This window comes from Salvelinus alpinus, chromosome 17 (assembly GCF_045679555.1).
Source record: "Salvelinus alpinus chromosome 17, SLU_Salpinus.1, whole genome shotgun sequence".
NCBI lineage: Eukaryota > Metazoa > Chordata > Actinopteri > Salmoniformes > Salmonidae > Salvelinus > Salvelinus alpinus.
Genome location: NC_092102.1, coordinates 49,859,856 through 49,875,833, shown reverse-complemented (window position 1 = coordinate 49,875,833; position 15,978 = coordinate 49,859,856). Strand labels below are relative to the sequence as shown.

At 46.3% G+C, this 15,978-nt stretch overlaps 1 protein-coding gene across 1 annotated transcript in view; it reads left to right on the top strand.

The window, feature by feature from the left end:
* Positions 1-12,746: 12,746 nt before the first annotated feature.
* xkr7b (XK, Kell blood group complex subunit-related family, member 7b) overlaps positions 12,747-15,978 on the top strand; it is a 90,229-nt gene continuing 86,997 nt past the window's right edge. Inside the window, exon 1 of the mRNA XM_071349350.1 lies at positions 12,747-13,723. Within this exon, the coding sequence (XP_071205451.1) occupies positions 12,870-13,723 (854 nt within the window). The 5' untranslated portion in view covers positions 12,747-12,869. The remainder of the gene's footprint in view (positions 13,724-15,978) is intronic.

Below are 15,978 nucleotides of genomic sequence, written 5' to 3'. Positions count from 1 at the left end.
CTGGCCGTGCTGCTCCTCCAGTTGTAACTGTTCTGCCTCTGGCTATGGAACCCTGACCTGTCCCAGACCTGCTGTTTTCATCTCTCTAGAGAAGGCAGGAGCGGTAGAGATACTGTCACGCCCTTACCTTAGAGAGCCTTTTAATGTCTCTAGGGTGTGATTTGGGGTGGGCATTCTATGTTTTGTTTTCTATGTTTCTTTATTTCTATGTTTTGGCCAGGTATGGTTCTCCATCAGGGACAGCTGTCTATCGTTGTCTCTGATTGGGAATCATACTTAGGTAGCCCTTTTTCCCTCCTTTCAGTGTGGGTAGTTAACTTTGTTAGTGGCACTATAGCCCTGTAAGCTTCACGGTTGTTTCTTTCGTTTGTTGTTTTGTTGGCGACATTTTAAAGAAAAAGGAAAATGTACGCTCACCACGCTGCACTTTGGTCTTCTTCCAGCATCGGCCGTGACAGATACTCTGAATGATCGGCTATGAAAAGCCAACTGACATTTACTCCTGAGGTGCTGACTTGCTGCACCCTCGACAACTACTGTGATTATTGTTATTTGACCCTGCTGGTCATTTATGAACATTTGAACATCTTGGCCATGTTCTGTTATAATCTCCACCCGGCACAGCCAGAAGAGGACTGGCCACCTCTCATAGCCTGGTTCCTCTCTAGGTTTCTTCCTAGGTTCTGGCATTCTAGGGAGTTTTTCCTAGCCACCGTGCTTCTACACCTGCATTGCTTGCTGTTTGGGGTTTTAGGCTGGGTTTCTGTACAGCACTTTGTGACATCAGCTGATGTAAGAAGGACTTTATGAATACATTTGATTGAACACTGCTTCCCTCTTAGTGGAATGCATCTTCTTCACCTGATAGAAACTTCCCTCCCCTTCCTCTCCATCAACCCTCTGTTTCCTCTCCCTTCTTTCCTCCCACATCAACCCTCCTTCCTTCCTTCATTAACTGAACCTCCTACCCTCCCCTTCTGTCTTCCCTCTCTCCCTGTCAGCCTCTATTAACATTCCATGAATCCATCGTTGATCCCTCTGAGTAAATGAAGACATTCCAGACGGTTCCACACAGTAGCCGTTACTTTCTACAGCTGTCAGATCTACGATGTGTTCCTATTTTCCACAGGACTAATACTCTCGGTGCTCTTGGTTGACCTTGTCATGCACATTGGAACAAATAGAATTGTCCTAACAGTGCAAACTCTGCACGCTAGCCAATTTAAACAAGCTTCTGACAGGTGGTGTCACTCCTGCCCAATGGCACACCTCGGGTACTTCAAATATTTCAACTACGTATTCAACCTATCACGTCTCAGGTCAAATCATCCCTTTTGCTCATTTATCTTCCTCTCGCTACTCTCTTGCTTTTTTAATCACCACTTGTTACTTCATCCTCCCCCCTCTCTCTACTTATTTTTATTCTCTCTGTCTCTGTGTCTCTGTGTCTCTCTCTCTCTCTCTCTCTCTCTCTCTCTCTCTCTCTCTCTCTCTCTCTCTCTCTCTCTCTCTCTCTCTCTCTGTGTCTCTGTCTCTCTCTCTCTCTCTCTCTCTCTCTCTCTCTCTCTCTCTCTCTCTCTAGTTCCGTCTCTGTCTCTCTCTCTCTTTCTCTCTCTCTTTCTCTCTCTCTCTCTGTCTCTGTATCTATGTCTCTCTCTCTCTAGTTCCGTCTCTTTGTCTCTCTCTCTCTCTCTTTCTCTCTTTCTCTCTCTCTCTCTCTCTCTCTCTAGTTCCGTCTCTTTGTCTCTGTCTCTCTCTCTCTAGTTCCTTCGCTTTGTCTCTGTCTCTTACAACCATTACAGTTGTAATGAGGTTGCCATCTTGGGATAAGGAGATGGAGTATCATTCATCTATTGTTATATTCTCTACATTCTAATGTAGTTACGGAAGTTTAATCAGTAAGGCTGGTCTGAATGGCTCGTCACTGTTCATTCATCTAGTAAAGTCATACGATTCACATCGCTTCCTGTCTCCCTCATCAGCATAGCAGGTATTTATAAGGTAGTGTTATAATTGGTACCTAATTAGAATAGCAGGTATTTATAGGGTAGTGTCATAATGGTATCTCATTAACATAGCATGTATTTATAGGGTAGTGTCATAATGGTATCTCATTAGCATAGCAGGTATTTATAGGGTAGTGTTATAATGGTATCTCATTTGCATAGCAGGTATTTATAGGGTAGTGTTATAATGGTATCTCATTTGCATAGCAGGTATTATATGGTAGTGTTATAATGGTATCTCATTTGCATAGCAGGTATTATATGGTAGTGTTATAATGGTATCTCATTAGCATAGCAGGTATTTATAGGGTAGTGTCATAATGGTACCTCATTAGCATAGCAGGTATTTATAGGGTAGTGTCATAATGGTACCTCATTAACATAGCAGGTATTTATAGGGTAGTGTCATAATAGTTTACCATTAGCATAGTGTCACGTCCTTCATATTAGCATAGCGTGCGGAATGTCAATCACCTGAATTAAAGGCCTACCCCTTTAATTCAATAAAACTTCCCTATTGTATTCTGTCTCTGTTGTCATTCAGTTCAGCCTGTACTCGATTGAATTGTCATTTGTTATTGAAGCGGGTACATATGTGCTTATTTGACACCCAGACTTCCTGTGTGTGTGTGTGTCTCAACCAGACTTAAGGCTTAGCGGGACAGGAAAATGGTCCAATTCACACACTTATCAAGGGGAACATCCTTGGTCATCCCTATTGTCTCTGATCTGGTGGTTCTCACTAAACACACACGCTTCGTTTGTAAATTATCTCCGAATGTTGGAGTGTGCACCTGGCTATCCGTCATTTGGGTCTTGGCTCCAATTCCCGGCGGTGCCGTGGTTATGGAAGGGAACACAGAGGATGGAGATCACAAGCTCTGATTAAGCTGCAGGAAACCGTTCCAGCTGATAGAGATCCCAGTTCCCTGAGGAGAGGAAGAAGCAGGAAACCTTTCCAGCTGATAGAGATCCCAGTGCCCTGAGGAGAGGAAGAAGCAGGAAACCTTTCCAGCTGATAGAGATCCCAGTGCCCTGAGGAGAGGAAGAAGCAGGAAACCTTTCCAGCTGATAGAGATACCAGTGCCCTGAGGAGAGGAAGAAGCAGGAAGTAACGATAGAATTAGCTGATGCAGGGACGGACTGTGAGTAAAAAACGATCCTGGACTTTGATCCAGAACGGCCCACCAGATCCGGCCCCCGTATACTCCACCACGGCCGTCCTGCTGATGCACGGACGGACACACACGACCAGCCTATAATACAACCACCTAGCTTCATCACAACCACCTAGTTACATCACAACCAGCCCCTAATACAACCACCTAGTTACATCACCACCACCTAGCTACATCACAACCACCTAGCTACATCACAACCACCTAGCTACATCACAACCACCTAGCTACATCACAACCACCTAGCTACATCACAACCACCTAGCTACATCACAACCACCTAGCTACATCACAACCACCTAGCTACATCACAACCACCTAGTTACATCACAACCACCTAGCTACATCACAACCACCTAGCTACATCACAACCACCTAGCTACATCACAACCACCTAGCTACATCACAACCACCTAGCTACATCACAACCACCTAGTTACATCACAACCACCTAGCTACATCACAACCACCTAGCTACATCACAACCACCTAGTTACATCACAACCACCTAGTTACATCACAACCACCTAGCTACATCACAACCACCTAGTTACATCACAACCACCTAGCTACATCACAACCACCTAGCTACATCACAACCACCTAGCTACATCACAACCACCTAGCTACATCACAACCACCTAGTTACATCACAACCACCTAGCTACATCACCACCACCTAGCTACATCACAACCACCTAGCTACATCACAACCACCTAGCTACATCACAACCACCTAGCTACATCACAACCACCTAGCTACATCACAACCACCTAGCTACATCACAACCACCTAGCTACATCACCACCACCTAGCTACATCACAACCACCTAGCTACATCACAACCACCTAGCTACATCACAACCACCTAGCTACATCACAACCACCTAGCTACATCACAACCACCTAGCTACATCACAACCACCTAGCTACATCACAACCACCTAGTTACATCACAACCACCTAGCTACATCACAACCACCTAGCTACATCACCACCACCTAGCTACATCACAACCACCTAGCTACATCACAACCACCTAGCTACATCACAACCACCTAGCTACATCACAACCAGCCCCTAATACAACCACCTAGCTACATCACAACCACCTAGCTACATCACAACCACCTAGCTACATCACAACCACCTAGTTACATCACAACCACCTAGCTACATCACAACCACCTAGCTACATCACAACCACCTAGCTACATCACAACCACCTAGTTACATCACAACCACCTAGCTACATCACAACCACCTAGCTACATCACCACCACCTAGCTACATCACAACCACCTAGCTACATCACAACCACCTAGCTACATCACAACCACCTAGCTACATCACAACCAGCCCCTAATACAACCACCTAGCTACATCACAACCACCTAGCTACATCACAACCACCTAGCTACATCACAACCACCTAGTTACATCACAACCACCTAGTTACATCATAACCACCTAGCTACATCACAACCACCTAGCTACATCACAACCACCTAGCTACATCACAACCACCTAGCTACATCACAACCTGCCCCTAATACAACCACCTAGCTACATCACAACCACCTAGCTACATCACAACCACCTAGCTACATCACAACCACCTAGCTACATCACAACCACCTAGTTACATCACAACCAGCCCCTAATACAATCACCTAGCTACATCACAACCACCTAGTTACATCACAACCACCTAGCTACATCACAACCACCTAGCTACATCACAACCACCTAGCTACATCACAACCACCTAGCTGCATCACAACCACCTAGTTACATCACAACCACCTAGCTACATCACAACCACCTAGCTACATCACAACCACCTAGTTACATCACAACCACCTAGCTACATCACAACCACCTAGCTACATCACAACCACCTAGCTACATCACAACCACCTAGTTACATCACAACCACCTAGCTACATCACAACCACCTAGCTACATCACAACCACCTAGCTACATCACAACCACCTAGCTACATCACAACCACCTAGCTACATCACAACCACCTAGTTACATCACAACCACCTAGTTACATCACAACCACCTAGCTACATCACAACCACCTAGCTACATCACAACCACCTAGCTACATCACAACCACCTAGCTACATCACAACCACCTAGCTACATCAAAACCACCTAGCTACATCACAACCACCTAGCTACATCACAACCACCTAGCTACATCAAAACCACCTAGTTACATCACAACCACCTAGCTACATCAAAACCACCTAGTTACATCACAACCACCTAGTTACATCACAACCACCTAGCTACATCACCACCACCTAGCTACATCAAAACCACCTAGCTACATCACAACCACCTAGCTACATCACAACCACCTAGCTACATCACAACCACCTAGCTACATCAAAACCACCTAGTTACATCACAACCACCTAGTTACATCACAACCACCTAGCTACATCACCACCACCTAGCTACATCACAACCACCTAGCTACATCACAACCACCTAGTTACATCACAACCACCTAGCTACATCACAACCACCTAGTTACATCACAACCACCTAGCTACATCACAACCACCTAGCTACATCACAACCACCTAGCTACATCACAACCACCTAGTTACATCACAACCAGGTAGCTACATCACAACCACCTAGCTACATCACAACCACCTAGCTACATCACAACCACCTAGCTACATCACAACCACCTAGCTACATCACAACCACCTAGCTACATCACAACCAGGTAGCTACATCACAACCACCTAGCTACATCACAACCACCTAGCTACATCACAACCACCTAGCTACATCACAACCACCTAGCTGCATCACAACCACCTAGCTACATCACAACCACCTAGCTACATCACAACCACCTAGCTACATCACAACCACCTAGCTACATCACAACCAGGTAGCTACATCACAACCACCTAGCTACATCACAACCACCTAGTTACATCACAACCACCTAGCTACATCACAACCAGGTAGCTACATCACAACCACCTAGCTACATCACAACCACCTAGCTACATCACAACCACCTAGCTACATCACAACCACCTAGCTAATACAACCAGCCCCTAATACAACCACCTAGCTACATCACAACCACCTAGTTACATCACAACCACCTAGCTACATCACAACCACCTAGCTACATCACGACCACCTAGCTACATCACAACCACCTAGCTACATCACAACCACCTAGCTACATCACAACCACCTAGCTACATCACAACCACCTAGCTAATACAACCACCTAGCTACATCACAACCACCTAGCTACATCACAACCACCTAGTTACATCACAACCACCTAGCTACATCACGACCAGCTAGCTACATCACAACCACCTAGTTACATCACAACCACCTAGCTACATCACAACCACCTAGCTACATCACAACCACCTAGCTACATCACAACCACCTAGCTACATCACAACCACCTCGCTACATCACAACCACATAGTTACATCACAACCACCTAGCTACATCACAACCACCTAGCTACATCACAACCACCTAGTTACATCACAACCACCTAGTTACATCACAACCACCTAGCTACATCACAACCACCTAGTTACATCACAACCACCTAGTTACATCACAACCACCTAGTTACATCACAACCACCTAGCTACATCACAACCACCTAGTTACATCACAACCACCTAGTTACATCACAACCACCTAGTTACATCACAACCACCTAGCTGCATCACAACCACCTAGCTACATCACAACCAGCCCCTAATACAACCACCTAGTTACATCACAACCACCTAGCTACATCACAACCACCTAGCTACATCACAACCACCTAGTTACATCACAACCACCTAGTTACATCACAACCACCTAGCTACATCACAACCAGCTAGCTGCATCACAACCACCTAGTTACATCACAACCACCTAGCTACATCACAACCAGCCCCTAATACAACCACCTAGCTACATCACAACCAGCTAGCTGCATCACAACCACCTAGTTACATCACAACCACCTAGCTACATCACGACCACCTAGTTACATCACAACCACCTAGCTACATCACAACCACCTAGCTACATCACGACCACCTAGTTACATCACGACCACCTAGTTACATCACAACCACCTAGTTACATCACAACCACCTAGCTACATCACAACCACCTAGCTACATCACAACCACCTAGCTACATCACGACCAGCCCCTAATACAACCACCTAGCTACATCACCACCACCTAGCTACATCACAGCCACCTAGCTACATCACAACCACCTAGCTACATCACAACCACCTAGCTACATCACGACCACCTAGTTACATCACAACCACCTAGCTACATCACGACCACCTAGTTACATCACAACCACCTAGCTACATCACAACCACCTAGCTACATCACGACCACCTAGTTACATCACAACCACCTAGTTACATCACAACCACCTAGCTACATCACAACCAGGTAGCTACATCACAACCACCTAGCTACATCACAACCACCTAGCTACATCACAACCACCTAGCTACATCACAACCACCTAGCTAATACAACCAGCCCCTAATACAACCACCTAGCTACATCACAACCACCTAGTTACATCACAACCACCTAGCTACATCACAACCACCTAGCTACATCACGACCACCTAGCTACATCACGACCACCTAGTTACATCACGACCATTGATCACCATTGCAGTACTACTTTAATTCTTATGGATAGGGGGCAGTATTTGGAAGTTTGGATGAATGAGGTGCCCAAAGTAAACTGCCTGTTACTCAGGCCCAGAAGCTAGGATATGCATATACTTGGTCGTATTGGATAGAAAACACTCTAACGTTTCCAAAACTGTTAAAATAATGTCTGTGAGTATAACAGAACTGATATAGCATGCAAAAACCCGAGGAGAATCCATGTGTGGGTGTGACACCATTTAAAATGCCTTTCTATGGGGAAATCAATGGAAATCCTCCCAGAATGCAGTTCCTAGGGCTTCCACTAGATGTCAACAATATTTAGAAAGAGTTTAAGGCTTGTTTTAGCTGGAATTTGTAGTTTTTCTAGGTGGTTCCCATTTTGGCTGTAGTGTTGTGGCGCACGTCGGTGAGGGCGTGCACTTCGTTATTTGTCTCCGGTAATGAACATCCTATTCTCCGTCTTAAATTGTATCGTTTATTTACATATTAGGGTGGCCTGAGGATTGATTAGAAACGTTGTTTGACTTGTTTGGACGAAATTTATTGGTAACTTTCGGGATTCATTTGTATGCATTTTGAATGAGGGAAACCGGTGGATTACTGAGTCAAGCTCGCCAACTAAACTGACTTTTTTAGGGCATAAAGAAGGACTTTATCGAACAAAAGGACATTTTTTTTATGTAGCTGGGACCCTTGTGATTGCAAACAGAGGAAGATCTTCAAAGGTAAGTGATTTTTTTTATCGCTATTTCTGACTTTCGTGACTCATCTGCTTGGTTGGAAAATGTTTGTAATGCTTTTGTACGCGGGGCGCTGTCCTCAGATAATCGCATGTTTGAATTCTGACAAAGCGGCTGGATTAACAAGAATTTAAGCTTTTAAACGATGTAAGACATTTGTATTTTCATGAATGTTTAATATTACTAATTTTGTATTTTGAATTTCTCGCTCTGCAATTTCACCGGATGTTGACCAGGGACACTAGCGTCCCACCTAGCCCAAAGAGGTCATATTGTAGATAATTTACCTCCTGCCCTCTGCCACTGTCCCCCTGCCCCGTCTCCTAACCTCTGCCCCTGTCTCCTGCCCCCTGTCCCCTGCCACCTGCCCTCTGCCCCTGTCTCCTGCCCCCTGTCCCCTGCCACCTGCCCTCTGCCCCTGCCACCTGCCACCTGTCCTCTGCCCCCTGCCCTCTGCCCCTACCCCCTGCCCCGTGCCCCCTGACCTCTGCCCCTGTCTCCTGCCACCTGCCCTCTGCCTTCTGCCCCGTGCCCTCTGCGCCCTGCCCCCTGCCCTCTGCCCTCTGCCACCAGCCCCCTACATGCTGCCCTCTGCCCCCTGCCCACTGCCACCTGCTCTGTGCCCACGGTGTCAGAAAAAGGAACCCACAGAAGGAGCCTAATAACTGTTGAGGCAGTCTCACTCCTCCTCTGCAGGGGGAATAACTGCCAGCTGAACTGATCAGAGCAAGGGAAGGTTCAGCAGTAGCTAGCTATAGTTGTCTCTTTATTACATTATACTAATGCAGTGGAAGTCCTGTGTGTGTGTGTGTGTGTGTGTGTGTGTGTGTGTGTGTGTGTGTGTGTGTGTGTGTGTGTGTGTGTGTGTGTGTGTGTGTGTGTGTGTGTGTGTGTGTGTGTGTGTGTGTGTGTGTGTGTGTGTGTGTGTGAGTGTGCGCACCGTGCTTGGCCATTCAGCTGACCGGAATGAGAGCCATAGCCAAACAGCGTTGACTGAACATGACAGCTGACATGTTGGACCAGCCCCCCTTGCCTCTGACAGACATGACAGCTGACATGTTGCACCAGCCCCCCTTGCCTCTGACATACATGACAGCTGACATGTTGGACCAGCCCCCCTTGCCTCTGACATACATGACAGCTGACATGTTGGACCAGCCCCCCTTGCCTCTGACATACATGACAGCTGACATGTTGGACCAGCCCCCCTTGCCTCTGACATACATGACAGCTGACATGTTGCACCAGCCCCCCTTGCCTCTGACATACAAACACACACAGCCATATTCACACGGGTTATACTCACATGGGTTATACTCACATGCAGACCTCCTGCAGACTGCCAATAGACTAGATTACTTTAGGTACCACAGTACAGTCAGACCTTCACAGACCTCCAAGGTACCACAGTGCAGTCAGACTTGTTAATCTGCTATGCTGCCGGTTCTCTTTCTCATTCTGTAGGTTTAATCACGGTGCTGGATCACGGTGCTAGTAGAGTAACATTTAGCTGGATCACGGTGCTAGTAGAGTAACATTCAGCTGGATCACGGTGCTAGTAGAGTAACATTTAGCTGGATCACGGTGCTAGTAGAGTAACATTCAGCTGGATCACGGTGCTAGTAGAGTAACATTCAGCTGGATCACGGTGCTAGTAGAGTAACATTCAGCTGGATCACGGTGCTAGTAGAGTAACATTCAGCTGGATCACGGTGCTAGTAGAGTAACATTCAGCTGGATCACGGTGCTAGTAGAGTAACATTTAGCTGGATCACGGTGCTAGTAGAGTAACATTTAGCTGGATCACGGTGCTAGTAGAGTAACATTTAGCTGGATCACGGTGCTAGTAGAGTAACATTTAGCTGGATCACGGTGCTAGTAGAGTAACATTTAGCTGGATCACGGTGCTAGTAGAGTAACATTTAGCTGGATCACGGTGCTAGTAGAGTAACATTTAGCTGGATCACGGTGCTAGTAGAGTAACATTTAGCTGGATCACGGTGCTAGTAGAGGAACATTTAGCTGGATCACGGTGCTAGTAGAGTAACATTCAGCTGGATTTATGTACTGTCAAACCCCTTCACAGCACACAGGCCGGCGACCACACAGGGACAGGCCGGCGACCACACAGGGCTAATTAACTGAAATAAATACAAGATATTCTCAGTGATTCAACGCAAAGTAGCTGTTCCTTAATGAGCAGACGTTTGGGGATAAAGAATAGGGTTGAATCCAAAAATGGCGCCCCATTTCCTGCGAGGACTCCTTTTGACGACAGGCACCATAAGGGTAGATGGTCAATAGCTATATCTCTAATGTATCTATTTAGATCAACACCTGTCAATCCATCAGATGGTGGAAATATATGGGGTAGATCTGTCACGATCGTCGTATGGAATGGACAGTGGTGCAGTGTGGTCAGCTTACATTTCTCTTTATTTGCAAATATCGCCAACAAAACAATAATACAACAAAAACGACGTGAAGCTCCGTAAGGCTATACGTGCACAAACGAAGACAACTACCCGCAACTACCAAAAAGAAAAAATGGCTGCCTAAGTATGATTCCCAATCAGAGACAACGATAGACAGCTGTTTGAGAACCATACCTGGCCAAAACATAGAAACAGAAAACATAGAATGCCCACCCCTAACCAAATAGAGAAATAAAATGGCTCTCTAAGGTCAGGGCGGGACAAGATTGTCAATATCTATATGCTACATTATGACCTGTGTTCATGTGGAAGTACTGACTTGTTCATCCTCAAGATTGGCTGTGTTCAGTAGACCCAGAGAACATCGGTCGTGATAGATGTAATGGACATAAAGACCTATAGATTGATCATTTCTATGATGCTTTGTTCTGTCCTGCACTAAATCTGTTTACAAAAAAAAACACATTTCTCGTTTTCAGTTTTCACTGAGCCACAGCTGTTTTTCCAATCAATATAGTAGCTCATTGCTGGAGCTATAGCAACTCACAGACTAGTGTGCAGTCAGTCGGTGTGTTCTGTTAACACACATTGAACACACACACACACATAGACAGACTCTCTCTCTCTCTATCTCTCTCCCTCTCTCTCCCTCACCCTCAGACTCTCTCTCTCTCTCTTTTTCTCGCTCTCTCTCCCTGACTCTCACCCTCTTTCTCGCTCTCTCTCCCTGACTCTCACCCTCTTTCTCGCTCTCTCTCCCTGACTCTCACCCTCTCTCTCTCTCTCACTCACCCTCAGACTCACCCTCTCTCTCTCTCACTCACCCTCAGACTCACCCTCTCTCTCTCTCACTCACCCTCAGACTCACCCTCTCTCTCTCTCACCACCCTCAGACTCACCCTCTCTCTCTCTCACTCACCCTCAGACTCACCCTCTCTCTCTCTCACTCACCCTCAGACTCACCCTCTCTCTCTCTCACTCACCCTCAGACTCACCCTCTCTCTCTCTCCATCAGACTCACCCTCTCTCTCTCACTCACCCTCAGACTCACCCTCTCTCTCTCTCACTCACCCTCAGACTCACCCTCTCTCTCTCTCACTCACTCTCAGACTCACCCTCTCTCTCTCTCACTCACCCTCAGACTCACCCTCTCTCTCTCTCACTCACCCTCAGACTCACCCTCTCACTCACCCTCAGACTCACCCTCTCACTCACCCTCTCACTCTCCCTCTCTCTCTCTCTCTCTCTCTCTCTCTCTCTCTCTCTCTCTCTCTCTCTCTCTCTCTCTCTCCTCTCCCTCTCCCTCTCCCTCTCCCTCTCCCTCTCCCTCTCCCTCTCTCTCTCTCTCTCTCTCTCTCCCTCTCAGACTCTCTATCTCTTCCTCTTTAAACATTCACCACGAAACCCTTTACTCATTGGTGAGTACTGTAGGTGTGCCGACTGAAGCAGGCCTAGACTAGAGAGGGAAACCGTGTGGACAGGTGTAATATCCAGATGTATCTTACTGTCTTACTTACCTTACCCCACACAGCCTATGCTACTGTAAAACTGCGCTGTGACACTTTTAGTATTTTCCTTTTAGATACGATATTTAACTAAACATGAATTGAATTAATTAGTTTTACCACAATCAAATGTACCCGGAATGTATTGATCGATGATCCACGTAATGCTCCGGATTCATATGACGTAAACAGCCCCTTCGCTATCAGCGCTTGCTATCAGTCATAGTCTACGTTAGTCTACATTAGCCTACATAACAGTATTGAGTCCTTGGTTAGGAAATGATCTCCGCATTGAAAGAAATAATTGACAAACGCTGTGTTATTCAGTGTGATGATAATCGGTTTAGTAAGAATGTAATGACATTTATTAGCCAATTAAACGAGGAGCAGTTTTTTGCCTGCCTGAGAAAGATCTCTCTCTCTCTCCCTGACTCTCACTCTCTCTCTCTCTCACTCACCCTCAGACTCTCTCTCTCCCACACACGTTCGTTCTCCCACACACCGACAGCCCCTCCCGTCTCACTCTCACCCTCTCCCTCTCTCTCTCACTCTCACCCTCTCCCTTTCCCCAATCTCTTTCCTACAACAAACATGGCAGCTAAATCGGATGGAGCAGCCGTGTCTGTGCAGAATACCGACAACCTCGTAGCACCACCAGCCCGATCTATTATAGCAGCCAAGCCCGACCAGGACGCCTCTCCGTACCCTTATGCCTACAAGCCCTACTCGCTCCTGGACTGCTGCTGGGTGATGTGCGCCCTGCTCGTCTTCTTCTCAGACGGGGCCACCGACCTGTGGCTTGCCGCGGACTACTACCTGAGACGTGACTACTGGTGGTTCGGGCTGACACTGGTCTTCGTGGTGGTTCCCTCCGCCGTGGTTCAGGTGTTGAGTTTCAGGTGGTTCGTCTACGACTACACGGATATCAGCGGTAGCAGCAGCGGCGCCGTGGGAGGCGAGTGTAATTTCAGCACCAAGGGCAGCGCCAACACCTATGAAAAGCGCGGCGGTGACGGATGCTCGACGTCGGCGGGGCTGGCTGGGACAGCGAGCGAGACTCGAAGATGCTGCAGAGTGTGCATGTGGTTTTGTCAGAGTACCCTTCACATCCTCCAACTTGGCCAAGTCTGGAGGTGAGATACAGAGCATATTAATATGAACCAGCACCCATCTGCTACATAGAATAATAAAAAAAAGGGGGGGAAGCGATCGATAGGAGACACGTGTGCACTTGAACGTGCAGGCAGACAGGGCGACCTGCTCTGCACTCTCCCTCGCTTTCAGAGAGGTTATATTCAAACTGGTCTCTTAGACTAGACATAACATAGTACATGTAAGCTCATAGGGTTATGTTTGGTGTGGTTACACAAGACAGAAGATTACTTAATAAGGTAAAAATGAAAGGAAGGTGGTTGGTTAGACGTATAAACCAAAAGTTGCTTGTTCGAATTTCATCGTGGAGAACTTTAGATTTTTTTTATGATGAACAACTTTGCAACTACTTATAACTTTTTGTTGTTGTTGCTATGCTACAACTACTTAGCATGTTAGCTAACCCTAACCTTTAACTCCTAACCTTAACCTCTATTTTAAACCCTAACCCCTAGAGCTAGCTAGCGTTAGCCACCTAGCCACCTAGCTAACGTTAGCCACAACAAATAGGAATTCGTAACATATCATACGTTTTTTTCAAATTCATAACATATTGTAAATTTTTTGCAAATTCGTAATATATTGCACGAATTTCAATTCATAACATATCATATGAATTGTAATTTGTAACAAATCATATGAATTGTAATCTGTAACATATCATATGAATTGTAATCTGTAACAAATCATACGAAATGGAAAGATGGCCATCCACAAACTAATACATACCATACGAAACATCATACTAAATGGAGTGTCTGGGATTTACCTACATAATAATACCAAATGCTCTGAGACCACGTTGCACTGACAGATGGGACCGCATGCGCCAAATCAAATCTACTCCAACAGTCATGGTCGAGTGATTCTAGAATGTCTCTGTGTGTGTGTGTGTGTGTGTGTGTGTGTGTGTGTGTGTGTGTGTGTGTGTGTGTGTGTGTGTGTGTGTGTGTGTGTGTGTGTGTGTGTGAGAGAACAGTGTCCCTGTGCTAGCTGGTGGCCCCGGGGTTCTGGTAGAGAGAGAAGTGGACTGTCAGAGTGTTAGATGGAGCTGAAAAGGATGGTTATTATGGACCGAGACGTCTGCCTCTTGTCCATGACTGGTAGGCAGGTCGGGCCTGTCCTTGGTCTGATGTTCAATGTCTCTGTTTAAAATGTGGGTGAGGGGAATTTGTACTCTGGTAGTGTTTCATGATGACGGTGATGATGGTGGTGATGATGATGAGGGTGGTGATGATGAGGATGATGGTGATGATGAGGATGGTGATGATGAGGATGGTGGTGGTGATGACGATGAGGGTGGTGATGATGATGATGGTGATGGTGGGGATGATGGTGGTGGTGATGATGGTGGTGATGATGGTGATGATGATGGTGGTGATGATGATGGTGGTGGTGATGGTGGTGATGATGATGGTGGTGATGATGATGATGGTGGTGATGATGGTGGTGATGATGGTGGTGATGATGATGATGGTGGTGATGATGATGGTGGTGATGATGATGATGGTGGTGGTGATGATGAGGGTGGTGATGATGATGGTGGTGATGATGATGATGGTGGTGGTGATGATGGTGATGATGAGGGTGGTGGTAGTGATGGTGGTGATGATGACGTGATGGTGGTGGTGATGATGGTGATGATGATGGCGATGATGGTGGTGATGATGACATGATGATGGTGATGGTGATGATGATGACGTGATGATGATGGTGATGACGATGATGATGACGATGATGGGGCGCATATTGCTATTTGTCCATCATCTCGTTGCACAAACTGTCCTAAATATTTCATGTAAGTAAACCGAAACTGCTTCATATTCCTGCAAGACAGCCACAAACTTCCTGTCCGTCCACATATAGTATTTCCTGTTGTCTAGCCACAAACTTCCTGTCCGTCCACATACAGTATTTCCTGTTGTCTAGCCACAAACTTCCTTTCCGTCCACATACAGTATTTCCTGTTGTCTAGCCACAAACTTCCTTTCCGTCCACATACAGTATTTCCTGTTGTCTAGCCACGAACTTCCTGTCCGTCCACATACAGTATTTCCTGTTGTCTAGCCACGAACTTCCTGTCCGTCCACATACAGTATTTCCTGTTGTCTAGCCACGAACTTCCTGTCCGTCCACATACAGTATTTCCTGTTGTCTAGCCACAAACTTCCTTTCCGTCCACATACAGTATTTCCTGTTGTCTAGCCACAAACTTCCTTTCCGTCCACATACAGTA